The 17,227-nt window shown below is 44.7% G+C and overlaps 2 protein-coding genes across 2 annotated transcripts in view; one reads left to right on the forward strand and one right to left on the reverse strand.

Annotated features, from left to right (window-relative positions):
* Window positions 1–1,831: 1,831 nt before the first annotated feature.
* Window positions 1,832–7,196, forward strand: sh2d7 (SH2 domain containing 7). Its single transcript, XM_042110493.1, has 8 exons — window positions 1,832–2,058; window positions 2,453–2,592; window positions 3,432–3,595; window positions 4,141–4,230; window positions 4,919–5,084; window positions 5,310–5,489; window positions 5,758–6,522; window positions 6,785–7,196. Exons 1-8 carry the CDS (start codon window positions 2,016–2,018, stop codon window positions 6,827–6,829), a joined length of 1,593 nt encoding a protein of 530 aa, XP_041966427.1. The 5' UTR covers window positions 1,832–2,015; the 3' UTR covers window positions 6,830–7,196.
* Window positions 7,197–14,838: 7,642 nt separating this feature from the next.
* Window positions 14,839–17,227, reverse strand: part of cib2 (calcium and integrin binding family member 2) — a 29,451-nt gene continuing 27,062 nt past the window's right edge. Inside the window, exon 6 of the mRNA XM_042109806.1 lies at window positions 14,839–15,986. Within this exon, the coding sequence (XP_041965740.1) occupies window positions 15,965–15,986 (22 nt within the window). The 3' untranslated portion in view covers window positions 14,839–15,964. The remainder of the gene's footprint in view (window positions 15,987–17,227) is intronic.

Below are 17,227 nucleotides of genomic sequence, written 5' to 3' on the forward strand. Positions count from 1 at the left end.
ATACCATTACAGTGTCACAATCTTAACCATAATACAATCAAAACAACAACAAAAAAACATGCACATTTGATCGGGGGCTAGAATAAATGTGCATGTACCTGTCTGATTTTCCTGAGGTGGGTGGTGGATGAAGTCGGCTGTATTTTGTCTGCTGTGAAGCTTTTCTGAAGCCTTGTTATATATCAGAATGAATTGGTCACATGCAGGATTTAATAACAAGTGTAAAGACTCAAAATTACACAAATAATGTAGGGGTCCCCTGAATAGTTGACCTTGACTTTGAGTTATATCCTGCCATACTCTGACCTAAGATTTGTGTTATTTTGTTCAAATCTTTCACAAATAAGGTAATAGCATTATATAATATCATGTCAACAGGTAATGTCTGGTTTCCATAATTTGTTAAGTATGAAAGGTATAAATATGTGTAACTGTTCTGTTGATGCCTAACTGGGCTTATTTTTTGAGGTGAAAGAGCAGTGAGACAAATGTAATGAAGCCTACTGGTTTAAAAAGCTCTATCTGTCTTTAGCTTGTATGCAACTTAATGAGGATGTTTTGTCGCACATTTCAGTAATGACTCAGTAGGAATACACACTCACATAAAACAATTATTAACTCTTTCCAACATGTCAAAGTCTAATAATAATAATAAAAAAACAGAAACCAGATTGAGCAATAGTACAGTATGATGACACATTTAATCTTTCTGAGGGGTTAGTGAAAACCCCCCAGTTTGTTTGATCGATAGGTCCTTTGGAGTCCACTGGGCTGGTGGGTGACTCCTAGCCTCCTCTGTTGTGAGAGACTCACTGAATCACCAAAGCAGTGACAAGTCAGTTGTCCCACGCCCAGAGAGAGGAGCGACATGGGTGGATGTCAGACCACACTTAGAGGCGTGTGTGAGTTTGCGCAACCATCTCTTTCTCAGGCAGGCTTTAGATTGGGGTGTACACTCAGTACACTTCATCATGGGTATTATGGGTTCTTTCTTTCCCAGTGTAAAGCGTATATTTGGAAATGTTTGAGAATGGAAGCTGGGATCTCAACTACGACTCAGACTTTTCTAATAGGTACACTTGAATGGGAAATTATGTTACCTGGAAGGAGTTCTTCATCATAAAGAACCTTTCATCGACCTACCATCAGAGGTCTACAAAATAGCCATAATTTCATCCCTTTTGTATATCTGAACTTTAGAATGTGGATGGGCAGATAGGAAGGGCTTATACCAGACCGCAACACACCCAGCTGATTGTCACATTAGTAATAATTATCATGAAACCACAACTTCCTACATTTTCCTGTCATGAAATATGTGCGATTAGTACATAAAATATGTACAACACAGACAGTGCTCTAACAAAGCACTTCAGTCTAGAGTGTGTGACCTTACAGATGTCACAGGGCAGCCGTATGCATGGTAAACCTGAATGATCTGCGTGCTCAGGCCTTTTCCAGTGATGGGAGGAAAGAGGTGATTCATGTCTCCATGTTCTAGACTGAAGCACGGAGCATCATGCAGCTGGCGTCTGCCTCTTCCTATAGCCAATGAGGCTTCCTTTCAAGTAAATCATCTTCTTCTCTTAACCGCCACTGCACACACACACACGCTCTCTCTCTGTCTCTCTCCCTCTCTCTCTCTCTCTCTGTGTGTGTGTGTGTGTGTGTGCAGAAGAAACCACATTTTTTCTCTCTCTCATTCGCTCTCTCTTTCTTTCCTTTGCCAGTTACTTTCCATTTGTTCGCAGGAAACTCTACTGGGGTGGAAGCCCTCTGTACACTGTTTTCTCTTTTTTTTCTACATACACACACACACACACACACACATACTACTCTTTTGCGCAACACACACCCTGAATTTTCCGAGTGTGTGTGGAAGAAGGTGTCATGTAAATGCCATCTGTGTATATCAGCAATGTTAAGTGTCTCCACACCCTCAGAACGCCTTTGCCTCTTACACAGCTCTCCTGCTCGTGAGCCGGAGGACAGTGTGCACTAAAGGTGTGAGAAAGATGAGACTCAGGTCAAAACACTCCCAGCAGAGCTCCCCAACAGGTATGTCCAGGCAAAAGATAAGAAGATTTCTCAAAGTTTCTCAAAGAGTACAGTGGATTATTTATGGTCATATTGCTGGAACATTATTAGACAAAATTTAGGTCATCATTTTTCTTTGCATTTTCGATTTTTTTTTTTTGAGAATCTAGAAAATGGAATCTTTATAAATATGTTATGACATATGTGTGTAAATATTTGTAAACAAAATGTACAAAATTGTCAAATCAAACCACTGTATATCAGAAGTTATTTGATTTCAATGAGACTGTTGAAAACATGGTAAAACACATTCTGAGTATGCTGTATAAAATATCAAGCAAATTGTGTAGTTCAGACAATGTGAAGGCGTAAACGTTGGATGTATAATCTTTATTGTGTGTGCGTGTTCCTTCAGACACTCCATGGTACTTTGGGATTGGTTCTAGACCGCTGAAGTCCGGTTCTCCCCACAGCTACCTCCCAGTGAAGAGATCGATGAATCCTGTGTGGCCCAAAGCGCATCGCTTCCACACCCGTCTAATGTTTCGCCTCAAGGTGAGCTACCTGTCCTCTCTGATACTCACAGTGCAACAGATACAGTAGGAAGAACTAGAGTAGCTTACAGTAGCACCTAGATGACATTGTTCTGTGACTTGATAGCACATTTCATTCACAGAGGCAATTCACTGGTCCTAGCACAACCAGAACTGCAGGGTCGAGTTGCTTTACATAAACACATGTGGTAAAATCAAACATAAAGTTAAACAAACCAAGATGTTCTCAAAAACGATTTACTTTGATATGTACTATATCTTTCTATTGTTGACTTTATATGCTATATGGACAAAACAGACTCCCCAAAAGAGATATAGAATACCACTTTGCATTTGTTGGTGTAAGTGCCATTATCACCACATGTTTTCCTGTCTACATCATATTCTGGAGCGTTGAACATTTAAATGTGACCAGCTATTTTTCTACTTTCACTGTGACGTGACCTACAGTGTATGTCAATGGTGTGTCGCTGAGATCAGCATACCTCAGTACCTGCTGAGAATAAACCCTGCATTTGCATAAACCACCGCTCTGCTTCCCTGCCCAAGTCCCAGGTAGTGATAGTAAAATATGGCCAGCCACCACGGACTCTGCTCAGAGAAGATAAACTAGAACAATGGTAGTTTTGAGCGGGCTGCGCTGACTGCCTTACGTGGCTGGAACATAGGCAAATCAGGTCGTCACATAGGCTCGGCATCACCCCACCCCCACCATCACTGTTAGAGTGACGTGAGAGCTTCTGTGGATGTGCCAACCTGCTGAGCCAACCCTTTGAATCATTGCTCAACTCCTCTCCTGTGTCTGCTGTTCTCTCTCCGTTGCGTCTGTCCGCTCTGCAGGATCGGATGAAGATGGAGAAGGGCCGGGGAGCGGAGGGGGAGGTCGCGGGCGGCGAGGGCACACTGCGGGAGCTCGCCCTGAAGTGGTTCACCGAGACCCAGGCGCCGCTCATCCTCCATGAGGGCAACTTCCCTGCATGGTTCCAGGGATTCATCACCAGAAAGTAAGCTGACCGCACCTCACAGAGGCCTTTCAGAACTTAACTAAACTGTTTGTAGTAAGAAAGCAAAGTATGTCTAAAGGTAATTGGCATCATGATGGTGTTTCTTAGTTGACGTTTCTTGAATTATACTGTATATGTCGGATATCCACTTGTTTATCCAAAATGAAACAAGTTAAGTTATCGGTATAATGGAGAGTTTCGCAGAGAGAAATATCTACCCTGTTTTGTTTAAAATAATTCTGTAAACAAAAGGCACAAATCTAAACTGGCATGTTTTTCCTCACCTTATTTACTTTAAACATGTTAAAGAGAAAATGTCTTAGGGTCTAAGTAAGTGAGTGAACATTGCATTGTAAATAGAGTACATTCCACTGGCCCAGTTTACTATTTGAAAGAAACCTAATTCATTCAAGCACATTCCTGTCTTAAGTGGTTGGCACTGAAGGGCCGTAGGCATACAGTATACTTCCATTTTAAACAAATAGGCCTGTGTCAGTCGCTTTGCTTTTGGGAAGTTTCATTTCCATGATATTTTTTTTACTCAGGGATGCAGAGGATCATTTGAGAGATAAGGAGCTCGGCTGTTTCCTCATCCGACTCAGCGACAAAGCAGTTGGCTACATCCTCTCCTACAAGTGAGTCACTGACACATTCTGGAATATACTTTACATACTCTAAAATCATGTATGTGTGTATGTGTGTGTGTGTGTGTGTGTGTGTGTGTGTGTGTGTGTGTGCGTGCAACTGCTTTTCAAAGTACAGAGATATTTGATACTTTCCATTAGCATTTCAATTTAGTATGTTTTTAAATCAAACTTGCATCGTCATAGACATACATTTACCCAAAGACCAAACATGTACAGTATGCCCATACACAAGCGAGCAAGCATTCTCACATGCACTTCAACCATCTAACTCTAACTAGTGAACACGTGTTTGCACCAGAAGCCTTGACCACTGTTGCCATTTACAGACTTGAGACTCAGAGATACACAACAGTTTAACAACCCTAACCCTACATCAAAGCCAGTTAACACATGTTTGTACCAGACACTGAGACTGCAGTCACCATTTTGTAATTAACCAGAACAAACCAGGCCAGTTTAGAGTCTCAAGACACACCGAGATGCACAACCTCTAACCCTATCACCTGACAGCGATGTATGCAATGGCAACCGGGGGGGGGTCATGCTCTGAGGATACATAGAGTTTAGTCAGTACAAAGCAAGTACACAATGAGTGGGTTTCCACCACCAATATGTTCCATTTACCTCACCTCTCTCTGCTGAATCCTAGCCCTAAATTAAGACCTTTTGTTACCAGGGGTCGAGACCGCTGCCGCCACTTTGTCATCAACCAAAACAAAACGGGCCAGTTCATTGTAACGGGGGACACGGAGATGCACAACACTCTAACCAGCCTGGTGGAGTACTACCAACAGAGTCCCATCGAGCCCTTTGGAGAGTACCTTACCCGCTCCTGCTTTCAGGTGAGCACTCCTCACTGAGAGGTGATCAAACGAGAATCTGAGTTTGTTCAGAGATACGAACCATAAATATAGGTGGAGTGTGTGTGTGTGTGTGTGTGTGTGTGTGTGTGATAGAACCTGTTTTGTGTATGATTGTCCAAAGATAAGCCAACCATGAATATTAGGTGAAGAGAGACTATAATTCTTGTATTAATGTATGTGTGTGTGTGTGTGTTATCAAAACAGTCCTCCAGTGAGGAGCTGTATGACGTGATCCAGAACGACTCGAAGAAGAAGACAGGGGTTAGTGTGCAGGCCATGAAGAGCATGTGGGATCAGCGCAGTCTGAGTTCAACTGACGGAGAGAGCCTGCCTGCCTTACCCCCGAAGAGCAACCGCAGAGAGAGACCACAGCCTGCCTCACAGGTCAGACACACATCCACAAACGTCTTTATACGGGCTCATCATTTTCATATTGCCCATGTGCCAATCAATGTGCACTAACCAAAACTAGTAAAATCATAGAACTTGGGACATGAATTTTTAAATTGTTGATATATTGCTTTATCAGATAAGGCAAAACATTTATACCTCTGCTTGGTGTTCACACACGCCACACTGCCACCTCAAAAGAATATTATTTACTGTTTCTGCTTTATCCCTTATGAGTCTGATCAAGTTGTATTCTATACAGGCTTTGCCTCCCGTGCCAAGAAGAGGCCTCCCCTCAAAGACAGCGTCTCTGGAGGGCCCCAGCCCCTCTCAGGAGCCGGACAGGGTCCTGTACGCACGTCTGGAGCAGCCGCGAGCCACCGAGAGAGAGCAGCCGCCCCCTCGCACCCGCCGGGGGTCACATTCACAGAGGTCGCCGGGGACCCTGGAGGACGAGCGCAGAGCAGGGACTCCTCATAGGGGAGCGTGGGCGAACGCCAGCCCCACCTCCAGTGCCGCCACTGCTGCTGCCGCTGGGCCCGGTGTCGTGTACACAGAGCTCAGTCTCATGGAGTGCCGCAGCCGCTCCCTGCCGCTGCTGGATGAGGCGGGAGCAGATAGCCACTCCTACCGGCTGGGCGTGCCATCTACCAGCCCGCCCAGTGTGTCCCCGGGTCAGCCGCGCCGCGCCGGGCACACCCTCTCGCTCCTGGACACGAGGCCCGCGGGCCGGCCGTTGCCCAGCAGCAACAGCCTGGAAAAGCTGAATGGACCCCAGCTGTATCATCTGGCTGGGAGACGTCCAAGCAGCGGAGGCAGTCACAGGATGGCAGAGCTGGACGACAGGGCACAGGAGAGCGATACAACATATGCAGAGGTGCCCCATGATTCCATCCCCAGACGCTTCATGCACAACACGTATGAGCAGATCCCCGAGCACAAGGCTCAGGCCTGGGAAGAGGACCAACGAACTCTGGGAAACACATATGAGTCCCTGGAGGACCTGAGGACCAACGCTGCTTCAAAGGTCAGTTCACAGAGTACTCTAGAAAAGGGTTAAGCTATTTTTATCCAACATTACAAAAATATCTCGTTAGTTTATTTTCATATTATTGTAGAACCAAATGCTGTAATTCTGTATCTATTTAAGGATATTCCATAAACTGTGTCAGCTCATGCTCCTTTGATGATTTTATGATGCAACTGAGCTGTAGATTCAAATTTTTTGTATCCTATGAACCATTTACCTAAACCAAGTAATGATTGACTTTCCTGTGCTTCCTGTTCAGGGTGATAAATGGAGATGGCCATTTCCGGACCACTGGAAGAAATAGTGACGCTGTAGAGGGAACCAAACACACTGAATTAGTGACCATACTGAACTGTTAAAGGTGAACTCAGTGCCAGTCCTCTATCATCTCTGCCAATCAGGTCCACAAAGGCAACACTACAGGAAATCACTAACACAGGCAGACACATAAGATAACACCACTAGAATTAGTTCACCATAAAATAAAATAAAAACTCTAGGGGTTCATTCCTTTTACATTGTAATTTGACAAACTTTGAGTGCTGGGCACACATTTGTTGTTATATACAAGTTCTCTGTAAATTATTAGGATTTACTCTAAGCAAATGCATTTTTTATGTTGTCTGGACTATCTGTGTTTGCAATGTTTATGTTTTGTGGCATTATTATACATGTGAATATTTATTTATTAAAAATGTTTTAAAACAAATTTGTGGTTAGCATGTGATGTTATTAAACACCTTGTTCAATCTTTGGTTTTATCTTGAGCCTAAAAACTGAGGCCATCACAGAACCCATTGTGCACCTGAGGTTGTATTGAGGTGTGTTGTCGTCTCAATGACCAGTGAGGGGAGTTGAGAGATTGACGCGAGAAGGAACTCGACACCAGCTCACAGCCATTTGTTCACTGTCTCCCACGCCACCCATCTCCTCCACCGCCATTATCCGTGTAGAGGCAGAGCGGCAGCGGACTGAGCCGGTGTGATAAATCTCTCAGTGGATGAGACAATCGTTCAAAACGGAGGAGATGCGGTGGGGCGTGGGAGGTGTGTGTGTGTGTGTGTGAGGGGGAATCCATCAGACTACCTGAAGCGGAGAGCCCAGTTAGGCATGTCACAGGGGGAAAAATCACCGGCCGCCACAGAGATGAATGGGGCTGGGCTCTTGAAGGCCGTCGCTCTTCCAGTGAGAGAGAGAGAGAGTGGAGGAAAAGTGGAAATAGGTGCTGTTTGATCACAGCCTTGACAGCATAGCGTTTCACTGCACACAAATTATGCAGGTAAATGTGAATAGCCTCAGTGGCGATTGTTTTGTAGGTCGTGTCAGTTGCGAGAGGACTGAAGATAACCTGGCGGAGAGATTTTGAGCTGATGGTGGAAACGTTGCAGCAGTTTGCTGAAATCTTCCGATGGTGGAAGCTCTTTCCATAGCAGTGCTCTAAAAAAAGACCTGTGAGACCTGTTGCCTCTCCCCCGTGTGACTAAAGCAAGTGCAGTTGTGATGATGATGAAGGTCATGTGACATGGCCTCTTTTTGTATCACTCGTGTTGCCCAACACCAACCACTCCTCACCTTGCCATGCCATGTTCCAACACACACACAAACACGCACACACACACAGGGATGTTGCAACTCAATGTGTTTTCACATGTCTGTCATGGGCCCTTGACCTTCACATGGAGCCCCCTTCATTAGCAATGAACATTGTTATTAATCCTCCTGGCACTGAGGGATGGCAGGCTGTTAAGGTTTACGGACCTGTAAATTGTCTTACCTGAATTTAACAACCAGCATCTGTGGTGCTGCAGCATTGGTCAGGTCTCTTCGGTAGCCTCCACTGCAACCCCACCCCCTCAAATTCCCCTCCAACACACACACACACACACACACACCCACACACACACACACACACACACACACACATGCTCACATACACCTTCCCCAGCTGTCATCTAACTAGTCATCTCTTCATCTCAGAGACCATCAAATCTCGACCATGACGCCGAGACGTGATGAGACGAGATGGACAGGACACACAGGCTGGCCTGACCGAATGAGATTCTGAATGAGAGTCTCATAAGTGCAGTGAGGAGAAGAAGGAGCTGCTGGATCTTTGACCTTATTGGTTGGTTACACAGTTCTCTGGGGATTCCTAGAGAGGTAATATAGGGGGTGCACAAACATCCATAAGACAGCAAGGATTTTTATGTAGTAGTGTAAGGAGTAATGTAGCCTAGAAATCTAGACGCACCCTAGCGGCAGCAAATGTAATCTGCAGCCAGGGTAGTCTAGCAACTCTCCGTTGGCTTTCGAGCTGGAAAAATGAAACTTCTATCAGGCCAGTCACATCGTGTATAGAGTCTGCAACGATTGATCAACTAGCCAACTAGCTTCGCTGGTGGAAAAATGCATGGGACTCATGAGTTGTAGCGCTATCCTATTGCGTGCAGAGAAAATTTGAAAGACAACCGTTTATCCCACCCCTCGGATTGAGCACTGCCAATGGTAAGTTTCCAGACCCTACATCTTGATGTGGGTCTGGCTTGTCAGGCTAGGAGTAATGCATAGAGTTGACTAATAATGTAGAAAATCCTTTATGAGGTTTAAAGAAGACAGATCGGTTCTCAGAAAGGGAAACATTAACCCTAACCCTAAAATATGATAAAAAGTCAAAATATTGCCAAATATTTTTGACAACAAGACACATATTAAACAGTGAAAACAGTTTACTTGGAATTCTATTTCATGCTAACTGAAGCTTTCATTTTCATTTAACATACAGTACCTCAGTAAGAGGACAGATCACAGTGTGTTTTAGGAAATTAGCTTCCAGTGGCTTTCTCCCTTTCGATGATATTTTGACTGTGTGAATCGAGTCAGTCAACACTCGATCAGAGGGCAACGGGTCAAGAGGAGATGTCATAGCTTAGCTGACAACGTGGATGTGTTGCAGATGCTGCCACAAAGCTTTTATTGAAGTCCCGTCAGCAGGGCTGGTGATTCAGTCAACAGCTAAAGAGCTCAGTCAGCACTTACTGGCATATGAGCACATGACTGTGAGAGGTGGGCTGCACATATGGAGACACAGGGCCACCAAGCATAAAACACTTATGGTAATACAGAGAACGACACACCAATGGAGAAGTTAGCTGTAGTGGGTATATACTGTGATATAGTCTAGTTAGCTGTAGTGCGTATACTGTGATATAGTCTAGTTAGCTGTAGTGCGTATACTGTGATGTAGTCTAGTTAGCTGTAGTGGGTATACTGTGATGTAGTCTGTAGTGGGTATACTGTGATGTAGTCTAATTAGATACTGTCATCAACCCCAAATGTTAATACCCATCCTTGCCTATTTAAGTATACTGAGATGGTGATGCTTTTTAAGTGGGTATACTGCGTCCTGCGTATCACATAGACTACACCACTGGTACCAACTCAGTATTATGTGATACTAGCTAGGTCTGACCAGACAATCTGAGGGAACTTTCTTTCTTTTCATTTTTTTCTTTCTTTCTTTATGGTTTGGGGATCTTGTCTTTGTACTTGTATAAACTACTTTCAGGTTTAGCCCCCTAAATATGAGCAACATCTAATTTACATCTAATAGACAAATAAAAGGTTTAGGCATTCCGTAACTGTATGTAATGTCTTTTTGTAGATGTTATGTCATTAATGAGTAAAGGTTTGGGTGTTGCGAATATGCAGGAGAAGCAGGAGAACACATGGTGCAGGGCACTGACTGACTGCATACTCAGGTAGGTGAATAGAGTGCCCCCTGTTGGACAGAGAATGACATGGACCTGCAGACTGGAGTTTTAGATCAGTCTCACTGCTTCTCCTGCATATTCGCAATGGATTTATGCAGGAAATCATATCAATCCATTTCCTTTATTAAAAATGCTCAAATATCTGCATCTACAATGGACGCAAGCAAAAAACACATTCACATATTTACTGGGAAAAATGACATTCTGCCCATTTGGCCTTGGCTCAGAGGGTTTGGCCCGACTATGGGGAACCTCTGTAATCCAATTTGGCCCTGTGAACTCATCTTGGCCCGGTTGTAGCAGAGATGAAGTCTATGGATTTACCTTGTGTGTGTGTGTGTTTGGGGGGATTGATGTAAACACTAAATTAAAGAGTGGACTTGAACCAGTGCCCACATTCATATCCACTTTGTTGGTACAGCCTTGAGGGGCCCTCTGAAACATTAGTCTCCATACAGCCAATTTGCTTTGCCAAGGCTGGTCACTTCAAGAGAGTCTGGACGAGGAACTAATCAGAAACTATCATGTCACTGTTGTAAATATTGGCATTTTTGTCAGGAATGCAGAGATTAAGTAAACATGATAAAATGACCACAAAAAACTACATCATAAAAAAGAAAACACTGTTGTTGCCACACACACAAGTACACACACACACAAACACAGGATGAAAGGGGGAAATCCTTACCCATAATTCACGCCCAGACAGATATTTATGTCGTCCTTTCTGTCTCCCTGAGCAGGCTACACTATATGATTTGCACACCTATGCAAGAACTCAAGAGACAGAACTGGTGTCTGACGAGCTCTCCATGTGAAAAGTGCACAATAAAGATGTCAGCTGTGACTGGTCTTTTATTTGTGGGGTGTCGCACTCATAAATTATAAATAACAGCAGCATCAGAGATGGCAGATTAAAGCAAATAAGCAGCAGACCTGATCGGACACAGAAATGCACCATAACCGACTGTAGGTTTGAGTGTGTATGTGTGTGTGTGTGTACGTGTGCATGTGTGTGTGTGTGTGTTTGTCCGTGTATGTCTGTGCATGTGTGTGTTTGTCCGTGTATGTCTGTGTGCGCGTGGGTGTGTGTGTGTGTGTTTGTCCGTGCCTGTCTGTGCATGTGTGTGTGTGTGTATCTGCTGAGGACAGCGAAGAGCTCCTGTGTGGGCAGGATGCTGCTCTGACATTAACGCAGAGTGACAGGCGAGGTGGGCGGAGGTGGAGACTGGGCCGGCCGGGGTTATGTAAACGCACTGAGGAAAAGCACAGCGAGACAGATGAGGGGCTGGTAAACAGACACACTGTCTCCTGTTTCCCTGTGTTTTTTGCTTTTGGCCGTGAGACTAATGGCTACACAGCTGCTCCAATGGCCCCTTTTCTGACAAGTCCCAAACACCTCACCTCGCTTCCCCAGAGCCAAACAAAGCCAGTAATAGGGCGTTAAACAAATTACCCAGACAGGTAGAAAATAAACATCCGGAAGATTCCACCACAGGGGACTGCAGAGTGCCCCTTGTGTGTGTGTATGTGTGTGTGTGTGTGTGTTGTGTGTGCGTGTGTGTGTATCTTTCTGTTGGCTCCATTTATCTGAGAGTGTTATCGAACTGCTCCTAAAGTGATTGGGATTCTCTGCACTGCGCATACTGTAAGGGCCCGAGTCTGGTGAGGCCACCCCAGGAGGTCTGGATCCAAAAGAGAGAGGGAGAGAGAGAGAGAGAGAGAAAGAGAGAGACAGAGATAGAGAGAAAGCGGCAATGCTGTTGGCTTCTGGCAGGCTGTTGTGTGGAGTGGGTTGGTGAGTGGATGGTGCTATTCAACTAACAAAAGAGCACTGAGATGGCAGTGGGTGGTGGTAGCAAATAATGCTTGCAGTTACCCTCTAAGGGCCGTATGCTATTTATCCTCACTGAGAAATGCTATGTTGGGGAGGCGCTAGTTACCCTTACCGAATAACAGTATTCTAGAGAGGGGGCGGAGGGTGATGCTAGTTACCTTCACAGAGGAGTAGTGGGCTGGTGAGGTTGTGGGTGGGAGGTAGGTAGACGCCGATGGCTCTGCTGAATCACCCAGGGGAAGTGGGAATCGATAGCGTAATGGCTACTTTACAGCCCTGCAGTGGCGGCTGGAGGAGGCTATATCAGCTGGAACAGAAGCTGCCCTAAGGGGGTTTAATTCAGCAGCTGCTCGCCAACCCCCCCCCCACCATCGCTCAGTCCGAGGACATAATTAATGAAGGCCATCATCAGCCAGCACCCCCCGCCTCGATTTTCTCTCCCTCTCTCTCTTTTTAAGGCCACTCTCATAAAGGGATCTGGAGCTAGCAGGATGAGAAATTAACAGCCTATTATCATAAGAGGCTGCCTGGCCTAATGACTGTGCTGCACTGACGCAAGCTTCAAATGCTGTCTTCTTTTCTTTTTGTGTGCGTGTGTGTGTGTGTGTGTGTGTGTGTGCGTGTGTGTGTGTGTGTGAAGATGGGGGGCTTTCTCTGGGGAGTACCACTGCTAAAAAAAATCTTACACATATCCACATCCATTTGACGGTTTTGGGCAGAACTGTGTCTTTAGGGACTGATTTATCTGTTCGGAGCTGCTCTGCAAGCGGCAAAATTAGTCAAAAGATTTACTTTTCTGTGAAAAAATCGTGAGCCATGTCTAAATGTCCCTTAAATATACACTAACTCCTCTGATTCCCTGACACAAACTCCACACACAAACATACATACACACAGAGAGAGAGAGAGACAGAGAGGAAGAGAGAGAGAGAGCAAACATAGACACATACACACATGCAAATGACACACAGAAACACAAAAAAAACACGCGCACGCACACACACACACATATGTGCGCACGCACATATACACACACACACTTACAGAACCAGTTCACAAACTCCCCCCTCCCCATTCATCACCTATGACATCATGGTATGGCGATGCCTTTAAACACCCCCACCCCCCCCCACCCTCCCCAAGCACTTTCCTCTGAATGAACCTCTCACCCAAACACTGTCCCTTCCAGCAGCACAGTCTAAAGCTGCTCCATGAATCATCACACAACTAATATGGCCAAGGACGCCTCTCTTAGCATCTCCGGCGGGAGATTTACCGGCCCGGGCGCGCACCACTAGCGTGGCCCCGGTGCTGAATGCTGAGGCAGCGTGCTCCTAACGATCTCATTCTGCTTAAAAAGTCATTACAGGTTATACGACAGGATGTGCTCAGACGTAATCACTTTTCCATCTTTATGGGGAGGACTCTCCCTCTTCCTCCTCCTCTTCTTCCTCTTCTGCGTGAGCTGCAGGGACGAGAGGATGAGCAGGGAGCAGATCAGGATGGACTCCCCCTGGCTTTAAAGGCTCCTGTCCAGGGCCTGGTCTGTGGTCAGTAGAGCGATTGCCTGAGATTCTATTTCCCTTATTTCGCTCCTACCAATTATCCCAGTGCCCACTTATTTTCAAGTTACCACTCAACTTAAAGTCTTGGGTTGCACTTTACTTGACAGTATCAACATAAGAGTGACATGACACTGTCATGAACGTGTCATAAACAAGTCATAAACATTTATGACATAACACTTCTGTTATTAAGTGATTGGGTTAGGTTTAGGTTTAAGGTTAGGGTTAGGGATAGGATAGGGATAGGATTAGGGTTAGGGTTAGGATTAGGGTTAGAGGTTAGGGTTAGGATTAATGTGTTCATGACAGTGTCATGTCACTCTTATGTCGATACTGTCAAGTTAAGTGTTACCAAGTCTTGTTTACCCACCATTGTCAGAGGTTATCTACAAAAAAACACTGGCTGAGTTCTAGAAAGACCTAGGAAATCCTGGTCACAATTCCCTTATGGCACTGTAAAAAAGGAGATATTCAGACTATTATTTTATAAAGTCAATATGTTTAGATTCATTCACCATGGTGTGAAGACATTGGGCTCTGAAAGGTTCCTTGAGATGAAGTCACTTGTTAATTATGCTGTATAAATAAATGGGCCTAGAACTGACTTAAGTCTTTAATTATATGACTGGGAGAGTAGTAACCAGCAAAGATGTCACACTGAAAAAATACAGGTCTTCCTTTTTAACTTTCCTGCATGTATTTTGAAAAATATTTGAACTCAATAGAAAGAAGAGAATGAATGGAAGTGCGTACAGGCTTCTTTCATCCCTTCCAAACATAGCAGTCACAAACATATTCTACTCTAGCCCATTTACTCCTAAAATGCCTGCTAAAAACGCCTATAGAATCCTATGGCATTCTAGACTAAATAACCTTATTTCCTGAGGGTTTTCTGAAAACATACTAAAAATTGTCAACGTCTACCAAAATGTAATATCTAAGCCTCTGTAGCACCTAGAAACATGAAATAAAAAGCATGCTGCGCTACGCAGCATCCAGCGGGAGAGTCAATGTTGCGCTATGCAGCATCCGGCGGGAGATAGAATGTTGCGTCATGCAGCATCCAGCGCGAATGGGTTAAAGCAGAGATTTGCTCACTCACTCAGGAAAACACTGCTCCAAGAATGAGAGGTGGTCAGTCAAAGAGCGACAGAAAATCAATTTATTCAAAGGGGAGTCAAATGCCCTCTATCGCATCAAATACTGAAAAATGTTTCTGTTTTTAGAGACAGCTGATGCTAACTTCTCAAGTTCCGACAGGAAAGGGAGGGAATCATAGATAGCACAGTAAAAATATATGAGGGTGATGAGAGCGACTTTGTTCAGAGATGAGGGAGCCCTTCATTCAACTGGAGAACAGTTAGATATGATTGTCGTCATGCTCCAGTTCCTAAAGCAGTAAGAGAATAAAAGATGACAGAAGCAATTGGTAGCGGGGGAGGAGAGGGGCAGAAAGGGGGAGAGCAGGACAGGGGAGGGGAAGGGACAGGGGTAGGGTCCAAAGCATGCACTTCATGGAGAAAGATTGCATAGCTTTTAAAAAACACTGTCTTTTTGTGACCTTGATGCCAGTGCTGTGCTTTTAGCCCTCTTGCCTTCTCTGTTTTTTTGTTTCTCTTTTTTTCTCTCTTTCTTTCTCTGTCCTTTCATCTTCGTCTCCTTAGGCTCTCCAGAAAACATTGAGTTTTATTTAATCCCAGAAGGAAGTGAACAAGTCATTGGAGAAAAACGCAGAGTCCATTTTCCATTAGTTTCATATTTCCAATGTGCTGCAGACATTGAGAAAATGTACAATGTACAGGGAGGGGAAACGATATATCCAAAGATGCTCTGTGTAAACATCCTTTCCCGTCAGCTGAGACGTCGATGGTGAGGAACCAAACGAGACCCATCAGACCCAATCGTCTTTGTTGGCCTCAGTGTCTGTCTTCCGCTGTTTTAGCTCTCCTCCAGAAAAAAATAAATAAAACAATCATGCACACTGCTCTCTGCTATGCTCCGTTAAGTAACATGTGCTTCATTGGGAACCAAAAGCAGAGAGTAAAAAGACTAAGAGATCCAGGGTGTGGCAAACAGTTGCCTGTCACTTCATAGTGTTTCCAAAGAAACGTACCCGAGCCCTCACAAGCTGTGACAAGACAAGCACTAAGTGTGGTCAGGAAGTGTTCAAGGTAGAGCCGCCGTGGCGACCATGGGTAGAACCAAGATAGCGACCAGGGGTGCGACTGCATTTCAGTTTCTGAATCCTCCATTGGAGCCCTCTCACATTAGATTCTTATATGAAAGGTGCTGAAATTACAAAACAACATACAAATGATCAGACTGCAATCTCAAGAAAATGGTATCACAAACACAAACACAACTCAGCAGGCAGTGGTTATAGTAATTTAATAAAGACACTGGTCTCAACCTAATGTTTACAACTATCAGGGGGAAATCAAAAATCCATTTAAGCCTTTGAATGACTAAACTAGACTGGCTTACCATAGATCTTGGGTACCCCAATAACCAGTCTCCACTGGCTTATCACAGTGCTTAGGAGTGTGAGTCTGACTCTAACCAACTGACTTCTATGACATCAGCACCTAAAGAAATATTAATAATCCCTCCGGTTCCCACAGCCCATATGCCTGAGCATTAGGATGAAGTATAGACTTGTGAAATGTGTTTGAAAATTATCAGGAGGACAGCCAGATGGCTCTTGATAGCACTTCTGTAATGAATGTAGAATTTATTTGGAAATGGTCTGGAAAAGTCGCCCCATAAAACAGGCCCGACTCAACTCCAAACCACTTCAGTCAGAAAACATTTGAGCACATTAGGCACCTGTGCCTCTTGATATTAAACCAAATAACGTATTGGGTTCAATTAAACATTAAACCAAGTTTTTTTTATTTTTTATTTGCAAAATGGACTTTTGCAGCTTGAAAGAATTAAGAGAGAAATCACCACAGAGGTGAAATTAAACAAAAACAATGTCTCCCATAAATCTAATTTTTGGGTACATTGAGGTGATTTCACTCCCCTGCAGGTGCCAGTAATGATTCACCTGAGCATCCCATTATCAACAATAGACGTGAGCCTCTGCAATGCTCAGGCAAGTTCCACTTTATTAGGGTCCATCTCTTCCATGACTCATTCCAGCCCTCGCAATTGGGTCCTATTTTATGGGACTGCGGCAGGTTCATTCTCTAGAATGTTCCGTGTGGAGGGGTTTTTATCCGCCCGCCTGCCCGCTCCCGCTCACCCAACCCCAACCCCAGTCCTGCCCCCTCCCCATGCCCCCAGCACTGTCTGAAAGCATTAGCTTGCATTCTGCTGTGAAGATGACACAGGCGTTCCCAGCAATGACTTAGAAAGCAATTTCAGGCCTGATATACGGTATATGCAGCAGTCAGAGGCAGCGAGTAGGTCACTCCTAACCTGACGGTCAGAGATGCCCAGGGCTGCAGTCTCCATCCCACAGTGGGGGGCAGAAGACAACCTGGCTCCACTGAGCTATTCTGCCCATTTGGATTGTGATTGGCTGA

This window comes from Alosa sapidissima, chromosome 11 (assembly GCF_018492685.1).
Source record: "Alosa sapidissima isolate fAloSap1 chromosome 11, fAloSap1.pri, whole genome shotgun sequence".
In the NCBI taxonomy this organism is placed as follows: domain Eukaryota; kingdom Metazoa; phylum Chordata; class Actinopteri; order Clupeiformes; family Clupeidae; genus Alosa; species Alosa sapidissima.